Raw genomic sequence first — 27,820 nt, 5'->3', positions numbered from 1 at the left:
AGATTTGACATAAACTAATTAGATATGGTTAAACAATAGTGGGTGGTTAAAAAAAAATAGATTTCAATTGCTTGTTACAGGCAAACTAAGGGACAGAAACATATTGGGCATGTCACTCCATAGAGGAAGGTTCAAAGTTTTAACACTGCTGTGCTGTTTGTGTGAAGCAACATGGCAACTACTCTAAAAGAGAGATCATTTTGCATGTTGCAATGTGCACAAAGTTACAACTGGGGTTCAAAATTCTTCAAAGTTGATTTTGTGTGATGCATGTGATGAAAATATTGAACATATTGGAGATACGTTCACACAGAGCCCTCAGAAGTCAACAAGATGGGCAGGTCAGGAACTTAAATTTCCTCAAATAATGGTGAGGTGCGCTCTGCAGTGACTTATATAAGAAGCCTTCCAAATTGCAGTTACTGCAGCAATTGCATTCTGGCAACTGTAACAGAAGGTTCAAATTTTGCATTTCAGTTCTCCATGGCAGAGGATACTTTACCCAAATGACTCACCTTTTCAGATGAATCAGTTTTATCTATCATGTAAAGTAAACTGCCATAATGTAAGAATTTGGGAGTTATAAAATTCTGGAGTTGTCGCTGAGCATAAGATACTCTAAAATAGTTTTTATTTCTTATTTTTGGGCCTTTATTTTTTGCGGTAGAAAGTCTGACTGAATGTTGTACCTGGATATGCTGCAAAAGTTGTTGTTTCCTCAACTTCACAAAGATAACAATGATTTCATTTTGTGCATGATGCCACCCTGCCTCACTTCCATCTCAAGGTGCACCATTATATTAATGGCACTGTCTCATGAAAATTGATTGGGGGTGGTGAACAAAAAGATTGTGTATTGCTTTTGACCTCCTAGGTCATCAGTCTTCACACATTGTGATATTTTTCTGTTGGAGTATATAATACAGTCTTTGGCTTGCCTATGGCAGCTACTCTTTAAGAGCTGAGAAATTGATTTGTTGAAGCTTTTGATTCAGTAAACATAGGCCTGTTGATTTTAGTGTTGAGTGAAGTGGATTACAGTGTCAATGTTTCTCAACCAATGTGCAGTGCCCATGTGGAATGTACACTCAAGTGTCTTTGTCAGCAATAAACTTTGAACTTTCCTCTTTCAGGTGATATGTGTGATGTGTGTTTTTCATAGTTTGTCTGCACAATGTATATATCCTTCAGGTTCCCCTTAAACTGACTATAAATTATCTGAAATGGTTTAGAAAAATGTTGCATCTTCCTAAAGGTATGGTTTAGTGCATGTTATTGTCAATGTTTTCTCCATCTCATTAAAAATGGTAAAGGCTCACACTTTCTTTAATCAGTTGTTAGGAGCTTAAGGCTCTCTTAGTACTAATATTTCATGTCGTAATTAGTATAACACACATACTGTTGGTAACAATCCTATTCAAAGTAATTCTGTGTAGCACATTTTAATGCAAAATTATTAAGTTATTAATAATTTATTATTCCCATTGTGCAAAATGTGTTTCCAAGTGAAATTTGTCTTTTATGGAAATGAAAAACTGGAATACTACTTCGATCTGGCAAGACAGAAAATCTTCAGCTTTTTGCTCTATTGTGGTAAATATACCTCTAAAGAAATCCTGAATCACACTTACAAAATCACTACACAAATTTTTGGTATCATAACATCTGAGTCAGCTCTGCACAATCAGCTGACTGGTGCTTGAAGTTCAGTGGGCACATTTCCACCTAACAGAGATCTTTTTAGGTAATTTAGCTTCAACTTCAAAAAGATGCTAGTAATGTTGTGCAGTTCTAGCGATTCATTTGTAGGTGTCAATTTAGAACCAAATTATGTAAGCTTTACTTAGATTTCTTAGTGGTACTATTCAAACAAGATGCTATATAGTGGAAAAAGTGATTTTTAAAATAATTTGTTACAGTCATCATTACTCCAAGCCATTTTGAATGAACTACCCTTATGCTCTGGCTCACTGTGTGTGAAGGGGAAACTATCTTATGCCTCACAGCAACCGTGGCTGTTCGCAGCTTCATTGCGTCAAAATATATTGTTTGGTGAACCATTTGACAGAAGAAGATACCGCAAGGTAGTGAAGGCATGTGCTTTAGAACAAGACTTTGCTATGTTCCCATATGGTGACCGCACACTGGTTGGTGAGCGTGGTGTCACACTAAGTGGTGGTCAGAAGGCACGCATCAACCTTGCTCGGTAAGTGCAGAAATGCAATACTAATGTTGGTTGTTAACCCTTGTTATATTTTGAGTCTGACAGCATGCGGCTGGTCTTCATACTTGGTTTTTCGAATTTCATAACATAGTCCTCATTAAATTTACTGATACAACAATACGTTGTACTTGAAGACACTTTTGCAATATGTTAATCTTTACTGTACAACAGCTTTAGCTGAGGACTTTCTTAAAAAATTAACTAAGGCCATGTTGCTCCAGTACTCAATGAAAATGTTAGATTTGCCAGCATCTTTGTGCAAACAAATACCAAATGAGAAACACTAAAAACTGAGTGTTTTTGACACTAACCATCAACCTCCATTGTCTGTTCAGTTCAGTGTCAACAAGAGGCCTGAGCATGTGGACTACATAAACAAAATGTTTGGACATTCAGCGATGAATTAAGCTATTGCAACACATAATCAAGGATAAACTTTCTTCAGTTTCTCTGAGTAAAATAACAAGTTGCAAAAGTAAAAGTAGTGTAAACATTACATAAAGAAAAGTAAATCTATACAAAATCTGAAAATGCAAAATTATGTTCACAAACCTGTAGGTTTCAGTATAACTGGACATGAGACAATAGGTGCAATGAAAATGCAAAGATTGTAATATGTTCGTTTTGATGTAAAATGTGTATTGACAAACTATGCAGCTTGGTTTGAACATTATATTTTTTCTGCTGTAGATCTGATGGTTTTCATAAATTTCATATTTTTTATCTTGCAATATGATAAATAGTATGAAAATATAAATGCTTGTGTAAAATTTCCTATTTCTTTTCCAGTGCTGTTTACAGAAAGGCAGATATTTATTTGCTAGATGACCCACTGTCAGCAGTTGATGCTCATGTCAGTAAGCACTTATTTGATGGCTGCATCTCTGGTCTGTTGAGAAATAAAGCTTGTGTGTTGGTAACTCATCAGCTACAGTTCTTAAAACAAGCAGATCAGATTTTAATATTACGGAATGTAAGTATGGGCTTTCTTGTTTCAGCAGCAACTGTTGATGCCAAAACTATTTGTTGTAATTTTTCAGATAGCCTGATATGTTGAGACAGGCAATGTAAAGTTGGAACATGGTCTGAATTCTGTCAGCATCCAGATGTGCAAGAGTGAGGTTGCATTTACTGCTTCTCATGTATCATGGATTTTGAATAATGTGTGAACTTAAATTTCTCTTTAAAGTTTCAAAAAGTGCTAAAGAAACTCATGAAATGTTGAAATACGTGTATGGTAACAATGCTGTAACTCTGAAGACTGTTTACAAGTTGTATGAGTGAGTTAAGTGGAAATGAGTCTGAAGAAAATAAGCAATATTTGGGATGCCCAATCTGAGAAAACCAAAGGAAATGTGCAAAAAGTGGAAAAAATTGCTAGTTACTGGAGAGCTCAGCGAACTTAATATTTTGTACAGATGCATGCAAAAAATTACGAACTATCAGTTGAAGCTGAGACAAGTGCAAAATTTGTTCCCAGAATTGAGTGAGTAAAGGAAAGAAAATTGAGTTTGCATAGAGTTGGACCATCTTCATTCAGACCTGGACTTAATGCCCAAAGATGCAACTTAAGATGAAAGCTGGGCCCTATGGGTGTAACCCTGAAGTGAAAATCCAGTTCCCAATTGAAAACCAGTCAAATTTAAAACCCTAAAACGACAGGTTAGTCAATGAATATCAGTTGTGCTCATTGTTTCTTGAGATACTGAGGGCCTAGTGAGATCAGTTCATTCAAAGCAGAAGAAAGGTAAATTTTACAAAGGCACACAGCACCATTCATGTAATTACACACAAAAAGATGAGAAAAATGAGACAATCAAGAAAATGTGCTGTGTTGCGTATCACTTTTGATTGACAAGGTTTTGGCTGGAGAGAGTTGGTCCACATCTGTCTTCCTCACCAAATTTAGCACTGTGGCTTCTCGTTCTTCCCAAAAATTAAAACTGTTAAAAGCAGAAAGTTTCAACGCCATTTCTGACACTGAGATGGTCACGGCAGAGCTGCTCCTTCCAAAAGAAGCCTTCCAGAAATGCTTTGTGATGGGTTCAATGTTAAGATAAGTATGTTACTAGCAAAGGACAGTGCGTTGAAGAAGATAATGTCAAATTTCATGAAAGCTTACTACTTTTTTCTAATAAAATCATTCATCACGCCTAGAAATGTTTGCATCTTGTAATGAAAGAAAGTAGGGGGAAGGGCTATAACCAGAGTTGGGCATTATTTAATTTCTATCTAGATATTTTCACATAGACTATTCACTAACAAATAAATCCTTCATAACTTAAATAGTGGATAACAGAATATCGCATTTTGTCTACTTCTCAAACAGAACTATATTAAAAACAAAGATTCCAAGACTTAGCAAGCGGGAAAGTGCCGGCAGACAGGCACATGTACAACACACACACACACACACACACACACACACACACACACACACACATACATCCATCCGCACATACAGACACAAACAGACATATTTAAAGGCAAAGAAGAGTAAGGGCAGAGATGTCAGTCGAGGCGGAAGTACAGAGGCAAAGAAGTTGTTGAAAGACAGGTGAGGTATGAGCGGCAGCAACTTGAAATTAGCGGAGGTTGAGGCCTGGCGGATATTGAGAAGAGAGGATATACTGAAGGGCGAGTTCCCATCTTCGGAGTTCGGATAGGTTGGTGTTGGTGGGAAGTATCCAGATAACTGACAGTGTAACACTGTGCCAAGATGTGCTGGCTGTGCACCAAGGCATGTTTAGCCACAGGGTGATCCTCATTACCAACAAACACTGTCTGCCTGTGTCCATTCATGCGAATGGACAGTTTGTTGCTGGTCATTCCCACATAGAAAGTGTCACAGTGCAGGCAGGTCAGTTGGTAAATCACGTGGGTGCTTTCACACGTGGCTCTCCCTTTGATGGTGTACACCTTCCGGGTTACAGGACTGGAGTAGGTGGTGGTGGGAGGGTGCATAGGACAGGTTTTACACCAGGGGCGGTTGCAAGGGTAGGAGCCAGAGGGTAGGGAAGGTGGTTTGGGGGTTTCATAGGGATGAACCAAGAGGTTACGAAGGTTAGGTGGACGGCGGAAAGACACTCTTAGTGGAGTGGGGAGGATTTCATGAAAGATGGATCCCATTTCGGGGCAGGATTTTAGGAAGTCGTGTCCCTGCTGGAGAGCCACATTCAAGGTCTGATCCAGTCCCGGGAAGTATTGTCAAAAGTGGGGCACTTTTGGGGTTCTTCTGTGAGAGGTTCTGGGTTTGAGGGGATGAGGAAGTGGCTCTGGTTATCTGTTTCTGTACTAGGTTGGGAGGGTAGTTGTGGGATGCGAAAGCTGTTTTCAGGTTGTTGGTGTAATGGTCGAGGGATTCAGGACGGGAGCAGATTCATTTGCCACGAAGGCCTAGGCTGAAGGGAAGAGACTGTTTGATATGGAATGGGTGGCAGCTGTCATAATGGAGGTACTGTTGCTTGTTGGTGGGTTTGATGTGGACGGATGTGTGCAGCTGGCCATTGGACAGATGGAGGTCAACATCAAGGAAAGTGGCATGGGATTTGGAGTAGGACCAGGTGAATCTGATGGAACCAAAGGAGTTGAGGTTGGAGAGGAAATTCTGGAGTTGTTCTTCACTGTGAGTCCAGATCATGAAGATGTCATCAATAAATCTGTACCAAACTTTGGGTTTGCAGATTTGGGTAACCAAGAAGGCTTCCTCTAAGCGACCCATTAATAGGTTGGCATACGAGGGGGCCATCCTGGTACCCATGGCTGTTCCCTTTAATTGTTGGTATGTCTGGCCTTCAAAAGTGAAGAAGTTGTGGGTCAGGATGAAGCTGGCTAAGGTGACGAGGAAATAGGTTTTAGGTAGGGTGGCAGGTGATCGGCGTGAAAGGAAGTGCTCCATTGCAGCGAGGCCCTGGGCGTGTGGGATATTCGTGTATAGGGAAGTGGCATCAATGGTTACAAGGAAGGTTTCTGGGGTAACAGACTGGGTACGGATTCCAGGCGTTCGAGAAAGTGGTTGGTGTCTTTGAAGGATGGGAGACTGTATGTAATGGGTTGAAGGTGTTGATCTACGTAGGCAGAGATACGTTCTGTGGGGGCTTGGTAACCAGCTACAATGGGGCGGCCAGGATGTTTGTTTGGGTTTGTGAATTTTAGGAAGTAGGTAGAAGGTAGGAGTGCGAGGTGTCGGTGGGGTGAGGAGTTTGATGGAGTCAGGTGAAAGGTTTTGTATGGGGCCTAAGGTTCTGAGGATTCCTTGAAGCTCCGCCTGGACATCAGGAATGGGATTACCTTGGAAAACTTTGTATGTAGAGTTGCCTGCAAGCTGACGTAGTCCCTCAGCCACATACTCCCGACGATCAAGTACCACGGTCGTGGAGCCCTTGTCAGCCGGAAGAATGATGATGGATCGATCAGCTTTCAGATCACGGATAGCCTGGGCTTCGGCTGTGGTGATGTTGGGAGTAGGATTAAGGTTTTTCAAGAAAGATTGAGAGGCAAGGCTGTAAGTAAGAAATTCCTGGAAGGTTTGGAGAGGGTGATTTTGAGGAAGAGGAGGTGGGTCCCGCTGTGATGGAGGACGGAACTGTTGCAGGCAGGGTTCAATTTGGATAGTGTCTTGGGGAGTTGGATCATTAGGAGTGGGACCAGGATTGTTTTTCTTCGTGGCAAAGTGATATTTCCAGCAGAGACTAAGAGTGTAGGACAGTAGTTTCTTTCTATTTTATTTTCTTTCTATTTTATTTACATCATTAATTTGAACCCAACAATTACGTTTGTTATTGTCTCTGTTGCATTTCGAAATCTTCTCTATCGTCTTACTTTCTCTTTTCGTTTGTACAAGAAGTTTCACTTTGTATTCATCTTCCATTTTTCCGTAATCTACCATACATTTTATCCTGCCTAATTATACTCAATAATACGTAATTTACTTCCAAACCGTAACCTAAAATTTTCAGCGCTTTAAACATAACCATTGCTATAAAATCCATTGTTCCAAGTTTACAAACATTTCGTGTAAACTCGTGAATACTATTTCACAGCTTCAGTTCCTTTCACCCATTAAACAACCATCTCAGCTATTTCCAACAACTTTCGTTTTATCTCCATTCCCGTTTTTTCCCACACAACCGATCATTTTTTAGCAGCTTCCCACAGGTTTACACGTTATTATTTCTTCATCAAACAATTGTTAGCCTCATTCTCATAACCTGCCAGTACATAACCTGTCCTTTGAATACATTTACACACATATTCTTCAGGATTTTATTCGAAAAATTTTTTGAAATTTTATTTTATTTTTTCGGAAATTTTTTTTCGAAACTTTATTCCAAAAAAAAAAATTTTTTTCGAAATTTTCTTGAATTTCCCCACCCTTTAACGTGATCTGGAGACAACATAACTACCCAACCTTTGCACCCATTGTCGTTCAGCAACCTAAGTTCTGCACATGATCAACATAGCTCATCTCAAACCAACACTTTTTCGACTTTTTTCACACCTTTATTTCTCCCTATATAAATCTCTATTTACTTTCACTTTAACCTCATATTACCCTTTCCACCTGCTAATACCATGTCAACCTCACAACATCCCTACAACGACCCCATTAAATTTTATTTACATTCCCTCCGCAAACATGCCTTCACCCTAGCCAGATTACGCTCCCATATTTTATTTACTCAGGCTTGTCTGACATTTGGCATTACCCCCAAAGGCCTCACACTTAAAGTTCCCATCTCTGGCTGCAATCCTTCTTTCCATCAGTCCTTATACCAGTTCCAAACAGCACAATCCATAGCCCTCACCCACCTAATCCTTCACCTATATATCGACTCGGCCAATGAACACACCCGTCAACTCCTATCCCAAATCAAAGTCCTCAATGTTTCCTCTCCCACATCCACACCGGCTGTACATAGCATCCTCCTACAGGCCAACCGCAAATTAGAACAACATGCCACCCTCCACCTCAAAAAACTATCCAATCACCTGGTTTCCCACCTCCAGAAAGGCAACTCACTCACCCTCCACAACCTTTCCAACAAACCTCAACCTCCTCTCATTGCACACAGACCCAGTCTCTCCCATCTACTCAATCTCCCACTTCCAGCTGCACTCCCCCAACACCTCAAAATTCTAGTCAACACAATCTGGAACCACAACACCCCAATTGAGTAGTTAACATTCCCTCCAAACCCCTCTCCCAATCCGAAACCTCTGTCCTATCCAAAGGCCTCACCTTCAGCCCCACTCCCAGGTTCAACCAAACTGCCCTTGTCAAAGATTTACTGTCCTACACTCGTAGTCTCTGCTGGAAATATCACTTTGCCACGAAGAAAAATAATCCTGATCCCACTCCTAATGATCCAACTCCCCAAGACACTATCCAAATTGAACCCTGCCTGCAACAGTTCCGTCCTCCATCACAGCGGGACCCACCTCCTCTTCCTCAAAATCACCCTCTCCAAACCTTCCAGGAATTTCTCACTTACAGCCTTGCCTCTCAATCTTTCTTGAAAAACCTTAATCCTACTCCCAACATCACCACAGCCGAAGCCCAGGCTATCCGTGTTCTGAAACCTGACCGATCAATCATCATTCTTCCGGCTGACAAGGGTTCCACGACCGTGGCACTTGATCGTCAGGAGTATGTGGCTGAGGGACTGCGTCAGCTTGCAGACAACTCTACAAACAAAGTTTGCCAAGGTAATCCCATTCCTGATGTCCAGGCGGAGCTTCAAGGAATCCTCAGAACCTTAGGCCCCCTACAAAACCTTTCACCTGACTCCATCAAACTCCTCACCCCACCGACACCTCGCACTCCTACCTTCTACCTACTTCCTAAAATTCACAAACCCAAACAAACATCCTGGCCGCCCCATTGTAGCTGGTTACCAAGCCCCCACAGAACGTATCTCTGCCTACGTAGATCAACACCTTCAACCCATTACATGCAGTCTCCCATCCTTCATCAAAGACACCAACCACTTTCTCAAATGCCTGGAATCCGTACCCAGTCTGTGGAAACCTTCCTTGTAACCATTGATGCCACTTCCCTATACACAAATATCCCGCACGTCCAGGGCCTCGCTGCAATGGAGCACTTCCTTTCACGCCGATCACCTGCCACCCTACCTAAAACCTCTTTCCTCGTCACCTTAGCCAGCTTCATCCTGACCCACAACTTCTTCACTTTTGAAGGCCAGACATACCAACAATTAAAGGGAACAGCCATGGGTACCAGGATGGCCCCCTCGTATGCCAACCTATTTATGGGTCGCTTAGAGGAAGCCTTCTGGGTTACCCAAGCCTGCCAACCCAAAGTTTGGTACAGATTTATTGATGACATCTTCATGATCTGGACTCACAGTGAAGAACAACTCCAGAATTTCCTCTCCAACCTCGACTCCTTTGGTTCCATCAGATTCACCTGGTCCTACTCCAAATCCCATGCCACTTTCCTAGACGTTGACCTCCATCTGTCCAATGGCCAGCTGCACACATCCATCCACATCAAACCCACTAACAAGCAACAGTACCTCCATTATGACAGCTGCCACCCATTCCATATCAAACGGTCCCTTCCCTTCAGCCTAGGCCTTCGTGGCAAACGAATCTGCTCCAGTCCTGAATCCCTCGACCATTACACCAACAACCTGAAAACAGCTTTCGCATCCCACAACTACCCTCCCAACCTAGTACAGAAACAGATAACCAGAGCCACTTCCTCATCCCCTCAAACCCAGAACCTCTCACAGAAGAACCCCAAAAGTGCCCCACTTTTGACAATACTTCCCGGGACTGGATCAGACCTTGAATGTGGCTCTCCAGCAGGGACACGACTTCCTAAAATCCTGCCCCGAAATGGGATCCATCTTTCATGAAATCCTCCCCACTCCACTAAGAGTGTCTTTCCGCCGTCCACCTAACCTTCGTAACCTCTTGGTTCATCCCTATGAAACCCCCAAACCACCTTCCCTACCCTCTGGCTCCTACCCTTGCAACCGCCCCTGGTGTAAAACCTGTCCTATGCACCCTCCCACCACCACCTACTCCAGTCCTGTAACCCGGAAGGTGTACACCATCAAAGGGAGAGCCACGTGTGAAAGCACCCACGTGATTTACCAACTGACCTGCCTGCACTGTGACACTTTCTATGTGGGAATGACCAGCAACAAACTGTCCATTCGCATGAATGGACACAGGCAGACAGTGTTTGTTGGTAATGAGGATCACCCTGTGGCTAAACATGCCTTGGTGCACAGCCAGCACATCTTGGCACAGTGTTACACTGTCAGTTATCTGGATACTTCCCACCAACACCAACCTATCCGAACTCCGAAGATGGGAACTCGCCCTTCAGTATATCCTCTCTTCTCAATATCCGCCAGGCCTCAACCTCCGCTAATTTCAAGTTGCCACCGCTCATACCTCACCTGTCTTTCAACAACTTCTTTGCCTCTGTACTTCCGCCTCGACTGACATCTCTGCCCTTACTCTTTGCCTGTGTGTGTGTGTGTGTGTGTGTGTGTGTGTGTGTGTGTGTGTGTGTGTGTGTGTGTGTGTGTGTACACCTGTCCTTTTTTCCCCTAAGGGAAATCTTTCCGCTCCCGGGATTGGAATGACTCCTTATCCTCTCCCTTAAAACCCACATCCTTTCGTCTTTCCCTCTCCTTCCTGAAGAAGCAACCATCGGTTGCGAAAGCTAGTAATTCTGTGTGTGTGTTTGTGTGTTTTGTTCATGTGCCTGTCTGCCAGCGCTTTCCCGCTTGGTAAGTCTTGGAATCTTTGTTTTTAATATATTTTTCCCATGTGGAAGTTTCTTTCTATTTTATTTACATTCTCAAACAGAACTATTAAACATAAGTTTGTATTATCTGTAAAAGTGCAATGAGCCACAGGAATTTACTAAGGTATTGCACAGGAGTGTGTACTGATGAGCCAAAACAGTATGTCCAGCTAGTTAAAAGGGTGTTGGTCCATCTCTTGAGCACGATTCTGCATGCCAGGCATTTGAAAAGTATGTAATAGGTTTCCAGAGGTTTATGGCACCAGATGCCTATGCACAGCTCTAACACTTCCTGTAATTTATGGGAAGCTGGTGGTCGACATCATCCCTGTTGGGTTTCATCAGATTCAGATAAGCTGAATTTGATGGCAAAGATATCAACATGATAGCACTGTCATGCTCCTCAAATCAAAATCATTGCAGTAAGATTCTGGCCTTGTGATGTCCACTGTTACCCTGCTGGAAGATGCCATTGCTATTGGAAACACATCAACCTTAAGGAGTTAAGGTGGTCATTAATAATGTTCATGTAGTCCACAGATATCATGGTGTCTTTGATTACTACTGCAGGCCCCATCCAAGCCCAAGTGAATGCCCTCATAATGTAATACTGCTCCCACTGGCCTGCATCCGTGGGGCAATGCATGTTTTGAGCATCTGTAAGCCTGGATGATAGCATATCTGGACACGACCATCAACACAGTTTAACAACAAACATGATTCATCTGACCAGGTGACACTGATTCCATTAATCAGTGCTCCAATCTTGATGACCCTGTGCTCACTGTAATCATCACTGATGTTAGGTCAACATGGGAACATACTGGTCCTCAGCTGTGGAACAAAATGTTTAACACTGTGCTGAGCAGTGTGCTCTGCACCAGCACAGTATGAGGTCTGCCACAGATCACAGCCTATTCTGTTTGACTGTTTGAGTGTGTGGGCAAGCCTCCGATCACTATGTTCTGTGATAAGATATGGACATCAAACTTCGTTGCCTACTCATGGTTTCAGCCTTCTTTAACCACTTTCCATAGACACTCAAGACAGTAGCATGTCATAAATGAAGAACTGGAGCAGTAGATAAGTTTGTAGTTCAAATGTCATTTATTTGTAATAATTTTCATCTCGGAAAAATAAATGCTGTTATTCATGTGAACACATTTTTTGAATAAATAGCTTCCTCTGTTAGTCATATAAAGCATTATATCTGTATTTTTATCATTCAAATAAATTTTGACCAACATTTTTTATATCTGTATGGGAAGGGAAAATATGAAGTTGGAACAGCAACAGGAAACTGGTGTTAGGAATATAACTTAGAGCAAATTTCACATTGAGGTAAACTTTAAATTTATTCTTTAACATTCCATTCTTGTTTCTTTCTCTAGTGTGGATCCTTTGCTTAGTTTTTCCTCTTTAATTCTTAATTACTCTAATGCCTTCTACCATTTGTTTGTGAGAAATCTAAATTATTAAAGGATGCATTTATATAACTTGCTTTGCTGCTGCTGTTACCTAATAAGTAATGGCCGTCTGTTAGGATGTAATCTTGCAAATTAATTTTAGATAATTCATAGTGAAAAAACTTCATAGTGTTAGCAGGAATTGTCATTTCAGGGTGAAATAGAAGCAAAAGGTTCATACAGAGACCTACAAAACACTGGCTTGGACTTCGCGAAGTTACTCGTGAAGGAAGAAGCTGCAGGTGATATAGGAAGAACACGAGGTCTGACTGAATTATTTGAAGATTCTGTTCAAGGTCGATCACATGAGGTAAAATAACTTAACCTCACTTGCCTGAAGATGAATAAATTTAAGTAGGTGAAAACAGCTGCAGCTACTAAGAGCAGAATACAAAAAGTTAGTTTTTAAATGCATGTTTGAGGTAACTCAGATGGATTTCAAAAGTGTGTTTTGGTGTGTGCTCTAGCTTGGCGATGTATTTATTCCAAAAGTTATAAAGCTCATTCACTTGTGTTATTGGCCCATCAAGAAGGAAAACATTCAGGGATGTGATGTCAGGTACACATAAACATGAGACAAAGATATTGTGGAAGCATAATCTGTTCACTGTATTAACAAATAACTGTCACTATATTGCTTAATGCTAGTTACATCTATGCCAGTAGGTGCATAAATTCTTAAGGTTTTTGATTTAGAAATGTTTGAACTTGTAGTTTGTTTACCTACAGTTGCATATATTTAGTTAGTCTGTTGTGAATAAGTTAAAAGATACTACAGTTGAGTGTGCATAGTTCTTGTAAGCAAAAATGGTTAACTTTCTCCATTATACCATACAGTTGAATTGCTAAGATGTAGGCATAATTTTTGTGGCTCATAGAAACAAAAAATTGTGTAAAGTTTCAACTGATTTAATTCCATTTTTAAGCATGTAATCTGTGATGCAATGCATGATAAACGTGGCTATTGACCAAGAATAGTTGGTGATAGTGGTAGGTATAGAATGTGAGTTGGAATTTCACCTATGGTTGACTGTAGTGGGAAACCTGACAAGGCTCTTCCATGTAACTGTAGAATATGCAAAAGACAACAGTATTGCTGAAAAGGAAACAGACTGGTGTACTTCAGTCTGAACCAGAACACACAGAGCTTACAGTATTCAATAAATTTGACTTGTTACTTGAAGTACAAGAGGAAAAGCCTCATCCAGTTATGGGTCAGTTCAAAGTAAGAGTAGGAAGTCTTCCTGCTAGGAGCAACCATTGGAGGGGTGTAGGCCAGATCGTAGAGGACAAGTTAGGAACAGGGTACCAGGTCATCAATATTGTGAAGCAAAGTGCTAGGCTTTTCCAGGTGACAGACGACATAAGGAATTTGCACAAACATTTAAGTACAGAGCATCATCAGGTTATTGTAGTAGGTGTAGTGGGGAGCAGTCTGGCTAAGGACATAAATTACAGCATTAGGGGTGACCTGGATGAAACAGGAGTAGCAACAACATGCACAAATGGGTGTTTTGTGGTGGTCCTGTAGTGCCATGACCAGCCCTCAGTTAACACTGCTGTAAGCTATGTTGACACACAGTTGAGCAGGCTGCTGCTGACTTAAGTGAAATCCCATGAGTGCCGTGCCTGCTCCTACCACTGGGAGATGTGGATGTACTAAACACTACCTACAGCAACATAAGAGAGGGAAAGATGGATTGGCTGCACTTTTTTTTGCAGAAAATGCATGTGGGGCCACAATCTCACAAAGAAAGGTCTCGCTGGCTGTTTGGGTCTGAGGAGTACCTCTTTCAGGTCAGGATCAGGACTCAGGCACCCTGTTCTGAAAGATGCTTAAGAATGCTCAGAAAAGTAGTTAGCTTATTTCACCAGAATATTAGAGAACTGAGTAATTACATAGAAGTGTCTTGTCTGTTTGGAAAATTTGGAGAGCTCTGATAAGATATGAATCATGTGCTTTGAGAACCACATAACCACAGGGTTGCATAAATTACATGAGATTTGACTCCAGCAGCTTACACATGTAGAACTACTGTGGGATTAAGTTATGTATATTAATAAAGAGCCAAAATTCAAAAACATTGGGAAAGATTTTGTAGTGGTCAGCACTCGGAAGTGCATGCTTGTGAATTACTACTAAAAAAAGTTCACTTTAAATTGTAAATTTATACAGATCCCCACTGGGAAATTTTGAACTGTTCATGGGAATTTGCATTCCTTACTATGCTTGCTATGCTTAACAAACAGGTAAGTCTGGTGACTTCAATGTAGATTTTTAAAGGATTGTGATAGGAAAAATGATCTGGAAACTTAAAATTTCTTAGTAAGGAACTTTCTAGCACAGTTGGATAAAGACAATAGGATCCTAATTGATGTTTTCTTTCATGAAGCCTCAAAGCAAAGAAATAATTGATCATGATGCATTGTTAGGATAAATAACATAGTGCCTTGCAGTATGGGTGCTCTTCAGTGGAAGTCAGTTAGGATAATTAACTGCAGGACAAGTGCTTTTAAGAACAGTTTACAAGAGATGACCTAGAATGAAATTTATAATAAACCAAAAGCTAATACAAGGAACTAAGTATCTTGTGAAAAGAAAATGGAAATTACTGTTGGCAAGAACAGGTAAGAGATCCTGCAGTAGCTGACCACTACAAAAACTGCTAAACTACTAAGGAAAGTTAAGAAATCAGGGAACATTGACATAATGTCAGAAATAATTATTCCAACAGACATAAAGCTGTATGGAATGTACTGATACAAGAGGCAGGACAACCAGCCACAGAACAGAATAAATTGCTATAGCACTGATTGGATGGGCTATAAATGTTAAGGCACAGATGGCAAATACATTTATTTCTTAAATACAGTAGAAAGCACAGGGACAAGCAGTTAGAGAAAAAACACAGCAATATTTTTAAAAAGTAATTCTTATACAATTAAATAAAGTTTCATAATCTCCTCCTCCTCCTGAAATAAAGAAAATTATATTTTCTCTCAAAATTTCATCCGGATTTTATGCTCCTTCCAAGAGTACTAATTACTTGTTTCCATATAATAAGCCATGGTATCTGAAATATGAAATGCAACACTTAGGGCTTTTTTCCCAGAGACAGAAATGTCACTAAATCCTTCTGTAAGGAAGGTGACAGGAGAAGTATCGTAGCTACTGACCTGTTTCACTGCTGACTTGTTCCAAATTTTTTGTGGTGACATAACAGAATCTCACCTGGCCAACAATAATATCCTCAGTATATCACAGTTTGGTTTGAAGAAGAGCTGTTCTACAGAGAATGCTATAGACATGTTCACTAACAAAATTTTAGAAGCATAAAATAATAAAATCAGCTGGTACTTTCTGTGACCTGTCAATGGCATTTTACTGCGTGAATCTCATTGTTGCAGATAAGCAGAAGTCTTGTGGGAATTGTGGTATAGCCAAACAATGTACAACGTCATGTCTAACAAAAGAATATAGGAGGTTGTACTTACTCATTCAACAATGTAATACAGGGAAATTAATCTGACTGGAGCAAAATCACATGTTTGATTCCCAAGGCTTAATCTTAGGTCCACCACTGTTCCTAGTTTATGTAAATGATCTTCAATGTAATACAGAACAAGCAGAATTAGTTCCTTTTACAGATGACACAAATACTGTTATCAATCCAAACATACATACAGAAACAGAAGGATGAACAGTGTTCTTAGATGTGTCATTGACTAGTTTTAAAAAGACAATATATTCAGTTCTGCACATCCAAGGGTACTATGTCAATGATCAATGTAACTTATTGTGAAGAAATAATGAATAGGGAGAAAACTTCAAAATTGTTAGGTGTCTGTATCAATGAGAGAGAAACTGGAAAAAGCACATCATGTAAGTGCTAAAACAACTTAGTTCAGCCACATTTGCAATTAGAATAATTGAAAATCTTGGAGACACGAATCAGTAAGTTGACATTTTGCATACTTTCATTCAATATCATGATATGGAATAATATTGTGGGGTAACTCATATTGAAGAAAGTCTTTGTGGCTCAAAAATATGCTGCAAGAATATTATGTGGTGCTCGCCCTTGATCATCATGTAGATTTCTATCTGAGTTGGCCACTCTGATTACAGCTTAGCAGTATATTTATTCCCTTGTGAAATTTGTTGTAAATAACCCACTCCAGCTCAAAAGAATGATGTATGTAATTAAAATTTCAGAAGGAAAAAGACCTTTAGTTTGTCTTCAGCGCAAAAAGAGGTGTACAATGCTGCAATTCAAATTTTTGATGACAGCTAATAATGAGATCAAATGTCTGACACACAGCAAAGTTAAATATGAAAACAAACTGAAAAAGTTTCTGGTTGACAACTCCTTCTCTTCATAAGATGAGATTTCAGCATGTTTTCATAATTCAATGCAAAATGACTTGGTCCACATCTTTTTAAGATGTATTATGCATATGATCTGTGGACCATGAAACTAATTAGCCATATAAATATGAGTCAATTAGTAGGAATGCTATTTCTTGTATTAGGAGCTTAATATTTACTTAATTACAAAGGTATTTTCCAATGAAAATAGTTTTACATATATGCGATTGCAGTCTTTCTCGGCGTATTCCATTGATGAAATCTTCTCGGGTTATCAGCCGAGTGGCGTCGTCTTGTCAAAGTTTTACATATGTACTACGAAGTCCTATTTGTTATTTGTCATGCAGCTTTATAACAATAACTGAGGATACAACAGCACTGAGCAATTTATTTTTAATTCATTAGATTAAATTTGGATGGCATAAGCAGAAATAGTACTCACCAGTCCAGTGATTTTGTTGATAGCAGATAGTTTCCATGGATTGCTTATCTTTATACAAATTGACATTTAACATCTGAGATGATTGGTAGGATGTATAGAACTGAATGAATAATCTGCTTCAGTTCTACCACATAGCTCATTTTGCCAAGTGAGGTCCACACAACAGATGTTTACTTGATCACATCATAATAAGTACACAAGATACATTAAAATGTTTCCTGCAGTTAAGTGCAGTTGAATTTCATTTTACATTCAGTGAAAAGCTTCTGCAGTGATAACAATGGATAAGTTTAGTCACATTTTATCAGATCATGATCACATGACAAATTCCTCAAAGGGTTCAGCAAGGAATTGCACTGCTGTGATTGTATAAAATCTAAAGTAGACATTTATCACTGTTATCTTATCAAATGGTTGAGCATACATTAAAAGATTTCTCAATTTTGGTTACAGCAAAGCATGAGGTCAATGGATATGGCAAATTACCCTTTACCTGAGTCTGAAATGAGAACATTGGGTCATTTATCAGCCACTGTATATAATGCTTACTTTTCTGCTGGTGGCAGCTGGCTCCTACGTGTTGTGGTTTTGATAGGATTTATACTCACCCCCATTATAACAAGTGGAGCTGATTATTGGGTTGCATATTGGTGAGTTCCTCAAAATATTTGCAAACATCATTTGCAGTGTGTGCATGGCTGTTCATACTTCCACAGAATAATGCAGTATTAATTTTTAACCCTGCTTCAAACAGAAATATTAATAAAATCCTGATACAACCTTTTGTTATGATACTCTGTTACCTACAGTTGTGTGTTTGATGTCTCCCTACAGTACTGCAGTTATAAATTTACCATTCTTTGTAAGACAGTATTTTATGCGGGTGATGTAATGCTCAAGATCATAAACTGGGTTAATTAAAACATAATCTTCCATTAGAAACATTCATTGACTAATTAGAGGCAAATTCCTTCTTAAAAAAAGAGGAAGAGGTATGTAAATTAAAAACACTGGAGAAGACAGTAAATCAAACATTTCTTGGATTTTGTATTGAGCAGATATTTAGCTAGAATATTTACACCAATAAATTATGTACCAGACACTATATGGCAGGACTTAGTTTATACGTTTATAATCACCTACAAAGAATGTTAACTTTCCATTAGAATATACACACACCAATGTAACATGAAATGGACATGCAGTTGACTTTGTCAGGCTACAAATAATCCACAATATCTATAAACATTCTTGACCTGAGTATAACTCAATTAAAAATCTAATACTTGCTTAATAAATAAGAGTATAATGAAAACAGAATTAGACTTGGTGTAAGAATTTAGTGTAAAATATATCACCTAGTGTCCTGATGTCTTAACAGTGTAAAATTATAAAACTTGAAATTGTATACCATTACTAAATATAACAAATTACACACATGGTGTGGCAAACAACCTATTTGTGCACAATCTGCTTTTAAAATTGCAAAACTATAGTGGTCATAAGTATTATGTAACAGGGTTCACTGAAATAATGAGAAGACTTCTATAATTATTTTAGCTTCAGTTAGACTAGGAAACCACTTAAGCACCATGTAATATCCTAATCATTATTGTCCACAAAATTTTTAACATAAAATGTTTATTCACCATTACTGATTTTCCAACAGGACAAACAATGAGGAGCAGCAATACGTTACTAATACTACTATTACTGGAAACGAAACTGGAGCAGTGTCTTGGTTAGATACTTTCACATGCACTTACATTTATACTGGATTGACTATTGGGACATTGTTGTCAACACTTGGACGTTCATTTTTATTCTTTTGGTTTGCAATCCATGCTTCCATGTGCCTGCATAACAACATGTTCAATAGTGTCTTAACTGCATCAATGCGTTTCTTCAATGCTAATCCTTCAGGTTGGTTTTACTTTTTGCATTATCAAGTCTGTAACAGTTCTAATGCAAAATATGTTACTCACACAAAATATGTTCTTCCAAGGTTAATAATTAATTTTCTTTACAGGCAGAATAGTGAACAGATTTTCAAAGGACATGGGAATTGTTGATGAGAAGTTACCAGTTTCTATTATGGAATGCTTTCATGTGAGTAGATAGGTGGTACATTCAAAAAGTAAGCGAAATCTATTGTTTCAAAACTTATTGTTCAGCTCCAATTTTCAGATCATCCTGGTACTTCTTGGAGTTGTCACTATGGTAGCAGTTGTAAATTATTGGTTGCTAGTTCCTACATGTTTACTTGCAGTTTTTGGTTGTATTATGCGCCAACTCTTCCTTTCAACTGCAGGCAGTTTAAAGAGACTGGAAGCAATTAGTGAGTACATGTTCAGTTTATGCTACTGTGCAAAAAAATACTAGATCTTCAAAAGTCTGACTTTTTGTAATTGCAATTATTAAAACTCTCTTGCAGCTCGGAGTCCAATATTCACACATTTAAATGCCTCTATCCAGGGACTCAGCACTATCAGAGCATTTGGTGCACAGACACTACTTAGCAAAGAGTTTGATAAACATCAGGTAAGAAAGAAGTGTTATTAAGCTGTTCACTCAGAAAGCAAGAGTGATTTAATAAAATTACTGTGTCAGAAACATTTAGAAGAGTAGAAGAGAATTTTTATGTTGTCAAAATTAATGAACCACTGACTGTTTATTAACTAAAAATGACTATTTTAAAAATGTGTAGTACTTAGTGTAACAGATCACTGTCTAACCAAGTGGTGACTGACCAATGAGTGATTTAAAAATTTTCACCCCCCCCCCCCCTCTCTCTCTCTCTCTCTCTCTCTCTCTCTCTCTCTCTCTCTCTCTCTCTCTCTCTCTCTCTCTCTCTCTCTCTCTCTCTCTCTCTCCCCCCCCCCCCACCCCACGTTTCAGCTCCAATCCAAAAAGATTTTGCAAATTGATGGCTGTGCAGATGCTGCCTTTAAATCATCTACCAGTCTTCAGACAGAACTGGGACTGGTCTTGGAACTTACGTGACAGTATGTGGTGTAAAGGGGGGCAATGATCTGCAACATGTGCTTTTAACTGCTCCCAGAATGACCTCTTCCACAGGATGGAGAATTCTTCCTGGAATACAAAGAGTGTACATTAGTTAATTTTCCTCTTGTGATACTATTTCCCCAAGAGGGCAATCGTGCACCTGTTATTAAAAAAATCTTACTAATAACAGCTCCTTATTTTCCCTCTAGATTGCCAGACTGATAGAGGAGATTGTCGCACAAGCAGGGCAGGCAAGGCTTGCCGGCTCTCTCGGTATCCCATTTATGGCTCAAACCTAGGTGGTGATGGTATGCGATTGGTATTTATGACCTTAGCTATCTACCTTTATTGCAAAACAGCTCCATATTTTGGCATGCCCAGCCAACTGCCATCAGGTGACTGTTTGTTGCCAGACCAGGGTTCTCTCAGGGCCCACATCAGCAAAAACTCTAGCTGTCAAGCTTAATGGGAAACTGCCGTACCACTAGTCACCAATGCAATTTGCAAAGGCTGTATGAAGCTGGAAGATAGCGGCCATTGTAGCTTCAAGCTGTTCATGAACAGTCATGAATGCCTTACTTGTGATTTAGCACAGGCCACAATCTCTGGCAAAATGTACATGTAGCTGAAAAAAGTTAGAGGTGAACTGGTCGTAACAGTGGCATGAAACCACACACACACACACACACACACACCCTACCTACCTGTGATTAAGGAAGGAGACATAAATAGAATATTTATAAAAGTGCAGTGATGACTGAATAAAAGAAAATTCCATCATAAAATCATTGGGAATTTAGTGTACATTTCCAAGAAATTGAAAGGGATTATTTATCCACATTTCATTAAATTTCCAAACAAGAAATTAAATTTCTATTTGCTTTTCTGCCTGTTTTTTTTGGCTTAAATGTCTCGCTAATATTCATATGTTACTCATATTTACATTCTTCTGTTGCTCTACAGTCCATTGTGGACCTTGGATCTTCAAATTTTTCTGGAAGGTGCTCAGATTACATGCCAATTCTTTGTTTCGTGTGCAGTATACTGCTGCATCCATTTTCAATAAGTTGCCAATCAAATTAAAAAATCTTAGCAGTAATCCACGTGCTTTCATATTGAAAATGAAGTTTCCTCATGCGTCACTCCTTCTATTCTGTTGAGGAGTTCCTTGAAACATAAAGCTGATTCTCATTGTATTGCTGATAGTTTGCTTAAAATAATGGGCTGATTTTTTTTTTTAGGTTCATGAACATTTATTTTTATCTGTTATTACTTTTATGTTGTAAGTTCACGTAGTGACACGTTCCATGACCTAGGAGATTTGCTCCTCATTTTGGTCCTATGGAACTTGACATGTAAATAAAAATAAAATAAAGTCCCATTGTCTTTACCTGATCTTTGATACCATTACCCACCTGGTTTTCACTTGGGTGCTCTTTTTGATCTTTGGGGTTTCCAGTTAGTATTTTCTTTAGCAATCTGAATCAACCATCAACCATCCACCTCAAATGCCCAACCCATCTCAGTCTCATTGGCTTTACAATTTTTACAATAGCTGGCTCTACATGTGGCATAAAGCTCATTGTTACACTGTCTCCTCCTCCTCCTCCTTCCCTTGCAACAAGGGCCTCTTACTCTCTGGAGTACCTTACTCTCAATGGCAATCAGCATATTAGTATTCCTTACTAGTGGCAAAGTTTCTGAAGCATATGTGAGAATTAGAATTGTATTTTGAAAATAGTTGTTGCGTTATGGTAAAACATGTTCTATTGGCTGCCAATAGCCACTGTTTAATTTAGCATGATGTATCATTGTGAATTTGAAAAGTGGAATCTACTCTAATCTAAAATTAGAGTAATTGATTTTGACATGTTTCTCACTTGTGTTCTACCATAAGGCTAATACTTAAACTATTCTGTGATAAATCACCCTGGCCAGCAGGTTGGCTTCTATTATCACATGCTCCAGTTTTATATTTAAAAGAACACATGCCACCGTATCTCCTTAGTGCACAACAGTGTGTATCTCCTTAGTGCACAACAGTGTGTATCTCCAGTGACTTTGATAATACTCCTTGAACACTAATTCTCTCGCATTGCTGATATTTGCATTACTAGGACAGGCATATTTTCTTTATCTAACATATGGTGCAATAAACTTAAACCTGAACCTTCACTTTTTGTGGGCATTGCTCTATCTGAGCTACCCAGAAAACACTCATCGACCTCACAGCTTTCCTTTTCCAATAATCCTCTATTGCATTAAAAATTTCCAAAGCACTTTAGCCTATCTTGCTAGACTAAAGGTACTGGAAAAAGGTATTCATAGAAATTGTTTCATGGCCTGGGGTTAATTTTATCTTGACTGATAAGCCTGTTTAACTATCAAAAGTTTGATTTATAATGAATAGCCTGACAACAAAACATCTGTGCATTAATTTTTCAGCTGCTTCTGTTCTTAAAGACCAAAGTTACCATTGCGTTTCAGTTTTAATTAAGATGATTAAAAACACCAAAATTACTGAACTGGTAATCAAGGAATATTTTCCTTGTTTCCAGGACCTGAATACAACTGCATTCTATATGTTCCTGTCAACTAGCAGAGCCTTTGCTTATTGGCTTGATGTGGGATGCTTGGCCTACATAGCAGTTGTCACCTTCAGCTTTCTGCTTTACGGTGAAGGTAAGCACCACATTTCTATGATATTGATGAATTATGGTATAAACTAGGATTTGGATATAAGGGCAACATTGTACTAAATTATGGAACTACAGACTGCTATGTTTGATTATATTGTTTAGTATTATAGGCTTATTTTGTGTGATTGCCATCTTCACATTATCTGTGAAAAGTACATAGTATGGTACAATAACTGCTTCATTCTATTTATTTCTGTCATCCAATACTACACCATCATGTAATCACTAAAAGATTTCCGTACGGAATATATGTGCTACAAATGTCAGACTTGAAGCATGCATGTCAATGACTCATGAATATAATCATAGATCAAACCCTTACTTCAACAAATAGCATGTACTCATCTCAGTCACTTGTCAAAACTATATACAGCATACTATCAAACAAGAATAATATAAATTACAAAACAGAGCATCAATAACACATCCTCAAGCTAACTTAATCATAATCTCTAATATCATTAAACATACTCGTAACATCCTGTCTTCAGTGGCTAAAAACTATATTACACCTAGCAGAGCAATGCATTGCAGATAATTCACATACGTCACTCAGAACAATACCACATATACTTCAAACAAAAACAATTCCAATGGAACTGATTTTTCAAACATCCCACAGTATTCACATTCCTTTACTCTGCAATCATTCTCATCTAGTTAACTTCCCTAAAAGTAGTACAGATAAACATTTGACATTGTTTGCAATAATAAATCTAATAGTTTCATATTATTTTCCATTCACTAGGACTTCAGATATTTGAATATATGGGTTTTAGTGTTCTAGGACTGACGAATCCAATGATGCACACTATACCACATGTAATAAACACTATTTTATTACTCAGAAGCACACATATACAGTTATACATTCTTCAACTTTGTCGATAGTGGCCACATTAGCCCCCCCGGGTGTTTGCCAGTGTGTGGAGCACAAAACATAAATATTGGGGTATACATGTAATGGGAATACCCACAGAGGAGGGAAAGGGTGTTTAAACTGAAATCATACCATAAATTAGATTAGTTTTTCGTTCCATAGATCTGTGTTGAGGAGATCCTCATGGATGTGGAACATGCCACTTTTTTTAAAAAAAAGCTGAAATAACAATACTAATAGTGTGAATACATACAACACATCATTTGTTTCTATTAAACAATTCGTCAATGGAGTAGGAGGAGTTGGCCACTAGTAAGTCTTTCAGGCTCCTTTTAAACTGATCTTTATTTGTAACATAAATTTTTATGTTTGCTGGCAGATTATTGAAGATCAGTGTAATAAGTCCTTAAGCTAGTGAGGGGGGGTGGGGGAGGGGCTGTGCATGTCGTCCTACTTTTGCGCACTGACAAGCTACACATGCTCACGCGCAACTGAGACATTGTTTTATCACCCCGAGCCAAACAAATCATTCACATACCAGACGCGTGGTGGCATGAATGCGAGGGTGTGCCAAGTCGTGGATACTATTAAAAATCTCCCGGAGAGGTGCCAGCATCACCGGATGTATGCATCCTGTTGAAGTGCCACACCAGATGGGTGATGAAAACCCAAAAAGTATCCGTAACGCTAGTCAGTCATTTTTTATCATCAGAGGGCAACGCAGAGAGTTAATTATCATCTGTCTGCAATTTAGGGAGTTCACTGAGGTCCAGCTGTGAAGATAAAACTGACAAACGTGATAGAAAATAGGCGACGACATTGTCTGCATCTCTGACGTAACGTATGTCATTCATAAACTGACATGAGGTCCATATGACGAAAACATTTTGGGGACGAGTCCTTGCCTGGGTGACAAAGCGTATACCAATGGCTCGTGATAGGTAAATACCATGAGATGGCGACCTTCGATATCGTCTTGGAACTATTTGATAGCATCGTAAACAGCAAACAGTTCCTGGTCAAAGGTCAACCATTTATTCTGGGAAGCAGACAGTTTGTGGGAGAAAAATCTGAGTGGCTGTACAACAGAACCCACGGATTGCTAAAGTGCTGCCCCCACTGCTGTATCACTCGCATCTGTAGTAAGCGAGATGGGAGCATCAGGAATGGGATGAGTGAGCGTAACAGTTGCCTGTAAGGCTGACTTTAGGTTATCAAATGGGGAAGCATATCTGGAGTCCATATGGGGGGGTTGGAGGCATGGCCATGTGACAGTCTGGTGACCAGATTACGAGCATCTGTGAGCTTGGCTTGCACAGTGGCAATGCATAAGCAGAGGGCTTCATTGCTGTCTCAGTTTGTTGTTGTGTGATCTGAGAGAAAGCACTGCAACAGTGGTTTCAGCTAGCTCACAAAAGTGGCGCTCTCAGATGAGAATGAAGAGATACCTGAACTGATGGTATGGTCTGTGGAGTTACTGGTTATTGTAGATTAGGTGACAGTGTGTGGGCTAAGAGAAAATCTACCCGAGCACGGGTTCGTCTACCTCCAGGATAACAAAAGTCCACTGGAAGGGGTTGTGGAATAACTAATTTAAGCCTTAAACTGCAGGGCATTAACGAGATTCAATCAGGGACTTATTGGCAGCTCAAAGTGGGGGGCAAGGCTGACGCGCAAATTTAATACCTATGCACAAAGGTATCACACTAACCTTGGCCCCTGTGTTGACTAAAAATGTAAGGGAGTAGGAGGTGTCTGGTGCAAACTGTGGAGTTCCAGGATAAACATGAAATTCCCATCTTGGGTGTCCGGCTCGATTTGTAATGCCACTGATTCAGGTGGAAAGTTTGCACTGGCACTTAGGAAACCTGAAAACATAGTCACTGGGGTTTGAACACATTTTGTCCGCGGGTGTTGAACACACAGAACATGTGGAAAGTTTATCCTGAATGTAAAATGTTCGTATTCAAAGTTTTGTGTGCAAAAAACGTTCTGTTGGTAAGGAACACTGCCAAATGACTGCTGACTCGTGTACAATAATGGAAAGTTATTGTTTGTACCTGACGCTGGCACACATGGCTGTGGGAATGCAGAAGCACTGTCCTGTTAGGTACTGCTAGTAGGTGTTTGTAAACTGCATTGAACTATTTCCAACACACAGTGGATAATTGGAAAACCCTACCAAAGCATCTGTTGGAAAAACTTAGCTGGCACGTGTGCGGTGTAGTGGATTGCACGCAATCCATTGTGTACTGCTCGATGGAACGAAAGTTTGTTGTAGCACCATAAACAAAATTTGGGGTCACCGTTATGGGTTTTAGTGTTGTAAGACTGCCAAATTCAATGATGCACACTATACCACATGTAATAAACACGATTTTATTACTTGGAACCATACATGTACAGTTAAATACATTCTTGATCTCTGTCCACGTGTGTGAACTTTCGCACGCAGCCACAGACTGCCGCAAAGTCTGGCAAAACAAATATATTAAACTTGACTTGGTTGATAGTTGCTACAAATATTATCAAATGTAGCTGCTGGCTATAACTACAATATAATGATAAATTACCTTCAGTCATTCCATGCCAAATCAACACACCCATTTTAACTCACCCTCTTAGATTTTGCTGAAAGTTGGTACACTTATAGTGGGCACTGAGACTAAGAAAAATACCAAATTTGAATTTATCTCAAACCATTCCTGAAATATGGCTATGTAAACTTTTCAAAAACCAGCTAAAAATGTGTGAACGGACTTTTTTAATTGTCCTATGAGCTACCCTAATTCAGCTAGACAACTGGGAAAGGTGTCGTTTTTGCAGCATTTTGCATTATCTTTCCAGGGATATACAACAAACCATAGCTTCTAATTAATAACCTTATTCAAAATACTAATTAATATTTTGTCTTAATTTCAATTTTTTACAAAAAGTACATAACTCAAAATTTTCAAAATATTTCCATAACTACTTTATACTATTGTAAATCACATGGCAAAATATAAATCTGGGATGATGGGTTCATTGTTAAAAAAAAATTATTCCGGGCTCTTGTTTTTCACTAATGGCCCTAGTTTGACCAAATTGACTTTAACAAACAGGAATTTCTTTAAAATATACTGAAAGGTAAGTAAAAGTGTTATAAATAGCAAAACATCACCTTATTAAACCAGAACAAATCAGCATATTTTATAATTAAGTTGATTGTTTATTTTAATTTCATACAACTTCACTAACAGTATATTAACCGATATAACAAAAACAAGAAATTGAGCATTTAACTACAAACTGAAATAAAGTATGAACATGTATAAGTATTTACATAATAGTTCTGGTCCATGATGTTTGAAATGGAACTATTAAACAAATTAAATACGTAATGCTTGTTTTTGAGTAATAGGTATCTGTACATAGCTAAATTTAACACAATAGGTACTAATAATTATTTTGAAACAACTTTCTATAAAATATACATTAACACTAACCCGAGACAAAAATTAAGTTTTGAGTTGAAAGCAGTTTCCCAATAAATTGTCTTGGAACTCCACATATTATGTTTTAATAAAGCTGACTGGGTTTGGTTTACATCACTTTCATTAAGAATGGATGTTCTCCCTGTTGGAGTAAATGGATTCACTTTTGTGAGAACATCCACAACTGACAGCCACAGGACATCTGCATGTGCAGGATAAGAGAATGACTTAGCTGGTCCACATGGATAAAGAACAGTTATTTTCACTTCATAAAGTTCTTCGTTGTTTTCTAAAATGTACCCAAGCCACAAGTTTCTGCCATATACAGTGGTGACAAAGCCTGGTACATCTTGTAACTTCAGTTTGTCTGGTGCTGTAGTTACTTCCCTCTCCCAACTCCGCATATCACTTGAGAAGTATTTGACTATTAATTTTGATGTAGTGTTGGGAATGAAAGTGTGAAATTG

The 27,820-nt window shown here is 39.0% G+C and overlaps 1 protein-coding gene across 1 annotated transcript in view; it reads left to right on the top strand.

Annotated features, from left to right (window-relative positions):
• Positions 1-27,820, top strand: part of LOC126335143 (ATP-binding cassette subfamily C member 4-like) — a 109,399-nt gene that overhangs the window by 39,923 nt on the left and 41,656 nt on the right. Inside the window, exons 11-19 of the mRNA XM_049998104.1 lie at positions 1,920-2,206; positions 3,014-3,197; positions 12,636-12,791; positions 17,746-17,942; positions 18,962-19,215; positions 19,322-19,401; positions 19,480-19,630; positions 19,727-19,833; positions 22,857-22,980. Of these exons, the coding sequence (XP_049854061.1) occupies positions 1,920-2,206; positions 3,014-3,197; positions 12,636-12,791; positions 17,746-17,942; positions 18,962-19,215; positions 19,322-19,401; positions 19,480-19,630; positions 19,727-19,833; positions 22,857-22,980 (1,540 nt within the window). The remainder of the gene's footprint in view (positions 1-1,919; positions 2,207-3,013; positions 3,198-12,635; positions 12,792-17,745; positions 17,943-18,961; positions 19,216-19,321; positions 19,402-19,479; positions 19,631-19,726; positions 19,834-22,856; positions 22,981-27,820) is intronic.

This window comes from Schistocerca gregaria, chromosome 2, assembly GCF_023897955.1.
Source record: "Schistocerca gregaria isolate iqSchGreg1 chromosome 2, iqSchGreg1.2, whole genome shotgun sequence".
Classification (NCBI taxonomy): domain Eukaryota; kingdom Metazoa; phylum Arthropoda; class Insecta; order Orthoptera; family Acrididae; genus Schistocerca; species Schistocerca gregaria.
This window is presented reverse-complemented; position numbering and strand designations above follow the sequence as displayed.